Raw genomic sequence first — 3,046 nt, forward strand, 5'->3', positions numbered from 1 at the left:
ATGAGAAGAAACTTCACCTCGGTGACAGAGTTCATTCTCCTAGGATTGACCAATCGCCTGGAATTGCAGATTTTCTTCTTCGTGCTGTTTCTGGCAGTTTACATGGTCACGGTGGCAGGGAACCTTGGCATGATTGTCCTCATCCAGGTCAATGCCCGGCTCCACACACCCATGTACTTTTTCCTGAGCCACTTATCCTTTACAGATCTGTGCTTCTCTTCCAATGTGACCCCAAAGATGCTGGAGATTTTCCTTTCAGAGAAGAAAACCATTTCCTATCCTGCTTGTCTGGTGCAGTGCTACCTTTTCATTGCCTTGGCGCATGTTGAAATGTATATCCTGGCTGTGATGGCCTTTGATCGGTACATGGCCATCTGCAACCCTCTGCTTTATGGCAGCAAAATGTCCAAGAGTGTGTGCACATCCCTCATCACGGTGCCTTATGTGTATGGAGCACTCACTGGCCTGATGGAGACCATGTGGACCTACAACCTAGCCTTCTGTGGCCCTGACAAAATTAACCACTTCTACTGTGCTGACCCACCACTGATTAAGCTGGCTTGTTCTGACACCCACAACAAAGAAACTTCAATGTTTGTTGTGGCTGGATGCAACCTCTCATTTTCTCTCTTCATCATTCTTATTTCCTACCTTTATATTTTTTCTGCTATCTTGAGAATCCATTCCACAGAAGGCAGACGCAAAGCTTTCTCTACCTGTGGCTCCCATCTGACAGCTGTCACTATATTCTATACAACTCTTTTTATCATGTATCTCAGACCCCCCTCAAGCGAATCTGTGGAGCAGGGAAAAATGGTTGCTGTATTTTACACCACAGTAATCCCTATGTTTAACCCCATGATTTATAGCCTTAGAAATAAAGATGTAAAAGAAGCATTAATCAAAGAGCTATCATTGAAAAAATAATTTTCCTAAAAAAAAAATCACTATTATTTTGGTTACAAAGCTTTCCTAGACATTTTTCTTATGTTGTAGGACAGAATAGATGGTGAAATGAGAAATATGGTACATTGACAGAGAACACTGTAGTTTTTAAAACTAATTATTTTCTAAATTCCAAGCATGTAAAATTTTGATTAAAAAAGTTTTTGTGTTTGTAGCTGTCATTAACTAAACAATCATCTTGTTTGCCAGTTATTTTAAGTTCTTTGTCTTTTGTGCACAGAATGACTTTACACTTCTACCCCTTGGATTTAGGTAGGAGCCCGTGGCTATTTAAGGAAAGTGAGATTAGAATTCATATATGTCACTTCTCTGCTGAGCATTTAATTGCTTGTGAGAGCACTCTTTAGTGGGTATATTTTTTCCCTTTGTTTGGTCAGCAAGAACATTATTAATAATATTGTTATCATTTAGAAGAGGCTATTTTGTGTTGTGGAAATAAGCAAACTCAACAATTCCTAGTAGCTTATCAAAATAAAGTTATGTATCAGCCATTCTACATTTCCATTTTGAGTTGGCCGAGGACTCTGTTCCATGTCACCTGTCTGAGCAACCATCATTACATGTTGGATGATTTTTCAATTATAACATTGTTATATAAATCAAAGAAAACTGCAAAAAGCATTAGTGACATCGATTTCATGGGGGTTATTGGGAATATCAAATATTATTTCCTAATTTTGAGGCAAGTATGCTCTGAGTTCCATTTTGGACTTTATTTTAGGAGTTTTCTAAACATGGGAAGTGTGATAGAAACAATAAGTTAAATATGTTTGTCATTAATTTATTCAACATATACTTACTGATTGTTGTCTGTGTCAAGCACTGTCATTGTCCTTGGTAGTCATCAGTTTCCCTGTGACATTCCATGTGTTTTGTTGTTTTTTTTTGGAAATTAATTACTTATACCTAGTATAATTTATTTACATATCTTAGACATACCAGCAACATGCAAATTCCTTTAGAGGAGGGATATATTTTAATATTTTTATTATGCAGGTTAAACAGCATTTAGCTTTGTACTTAGTAAATATTCTTATATGAACTTGTTGAAGGACAAACAATGTAGGAAATATGGTAGTGTTCTATATTTGGTGAGGACCATTATCTGAATTCAGTTTCATGAGAAGTTAAGTGTCCCCAGGGTATTTTAGATTTGGTCTTCAGTATTGTCTAAAGTACCATGGTAGCGTTCATAACAGACAATTACATTGCACTTCAGTAGCATAAGATATGGCGTTTTCTCCTATATGTTGATTCAAGATAGTACAGCACCACCAATTAGCATTTCTCCTTCAGAGGATGTTCTCCACTGGGATTCTACTTCCAATTGCTTCTTTTGACACATTTGGGAATCCTCCTCAGATAAATGCTGGTGTCAATATTGGGGGTATAAATAAATCATCCAGCACTGGCCAGAATTTGACCTTTAGCATCATCACAAAGACACCTGTATTTTCAAAGGTAGGAGAGGAAATGTGCTTGTATGTTATTAATAGTTTTCAGTATGTAGTAATTTATGTGTTCTCTTCATTAAATTGTGCAAATTTTAAATAGTGATGTGTTGAAATAAGTAGTTCGGGGGAAAATTTGTACAGACGATGCATTTGCATGGAAGAAAATCTGTAGGATGCTTACTTAGCTCTGTCTTTCACTTTTATGATATTTTAGTATAATTCTGTATTATAGATATTCCAGCAGATGTGTTCACTACTATCAGTTTCAAATAATATTCATTTTGTATTTCCCATTTTCCTAATGTCTTGGTGTATAGTGTTACCAATCTCCACAAGAAAAAGACAAATTGGAAATAATTTAGGTCTGGGTAACTTAATTAGTCATTTAAAATTTTTCTGACCTATAGGAAGTAAAGTGAATGCTCAACCAGGCTTTTCCTTGTGACTCTTAAACATATGGGGAAATTGTTCCTTAGCTTCAGTATGTGGAGCTAAGAAACCTAAATGAGCAGATCTCTAAGCCCTTGGTGGTTCTTTTATTTTGTAAGATTATGGATTCTTTCCCAATGACCTATTTCTGTCTAGAACCTGGTTCTTGTGCTCCAGAGAAACTTTATTTTTCTTAT

At 36.3% G+C, this 3,046-nt stretch overlaps 1 protein-coding gene across 1 annotated transcript; it reads left to right on the forward strand.

The window, feature by feature from the left end:
• Positions 1–927, forward strand: LOC105810012 (olfactory receptor 5M8). Its single transcript, XM_012643921.1, has one exon. It carries the CDS (start codon positions 1–3, stop codon positions 925–927), a length of 927 nt encoding a protein of 308 aa, XP_012499375.1.
• The last annotated feature ends 2,119 nt before the right edge of the window (positions 928–3,046 follow it).

The sequence above is a fragment of the Propithecus coquereli genome, unplaced genomic scaffold, assembly GCF_000956105.1.
Source record: "Propithecus coquereli isolate 6110/MARCELLA unplaced genomic scaffold, Pcoq_1.0 Scaffold202, whole genome shotgun sequence".
Lineage (NCBI taxonomy): Eukaryota > Metazoa > Chordata > Mammalia > Primates > Indriidae > Propithecus > Propithecus coquereli.

Coding starts and splice junctions, on each gene's coding strand:
- LOC105810012 (XM_012643921.1), top strand. CDS start 1: ATGAGAAGAAACTTCACCTCGGTGACAGAGTTCATTCTCCTAGGATTG.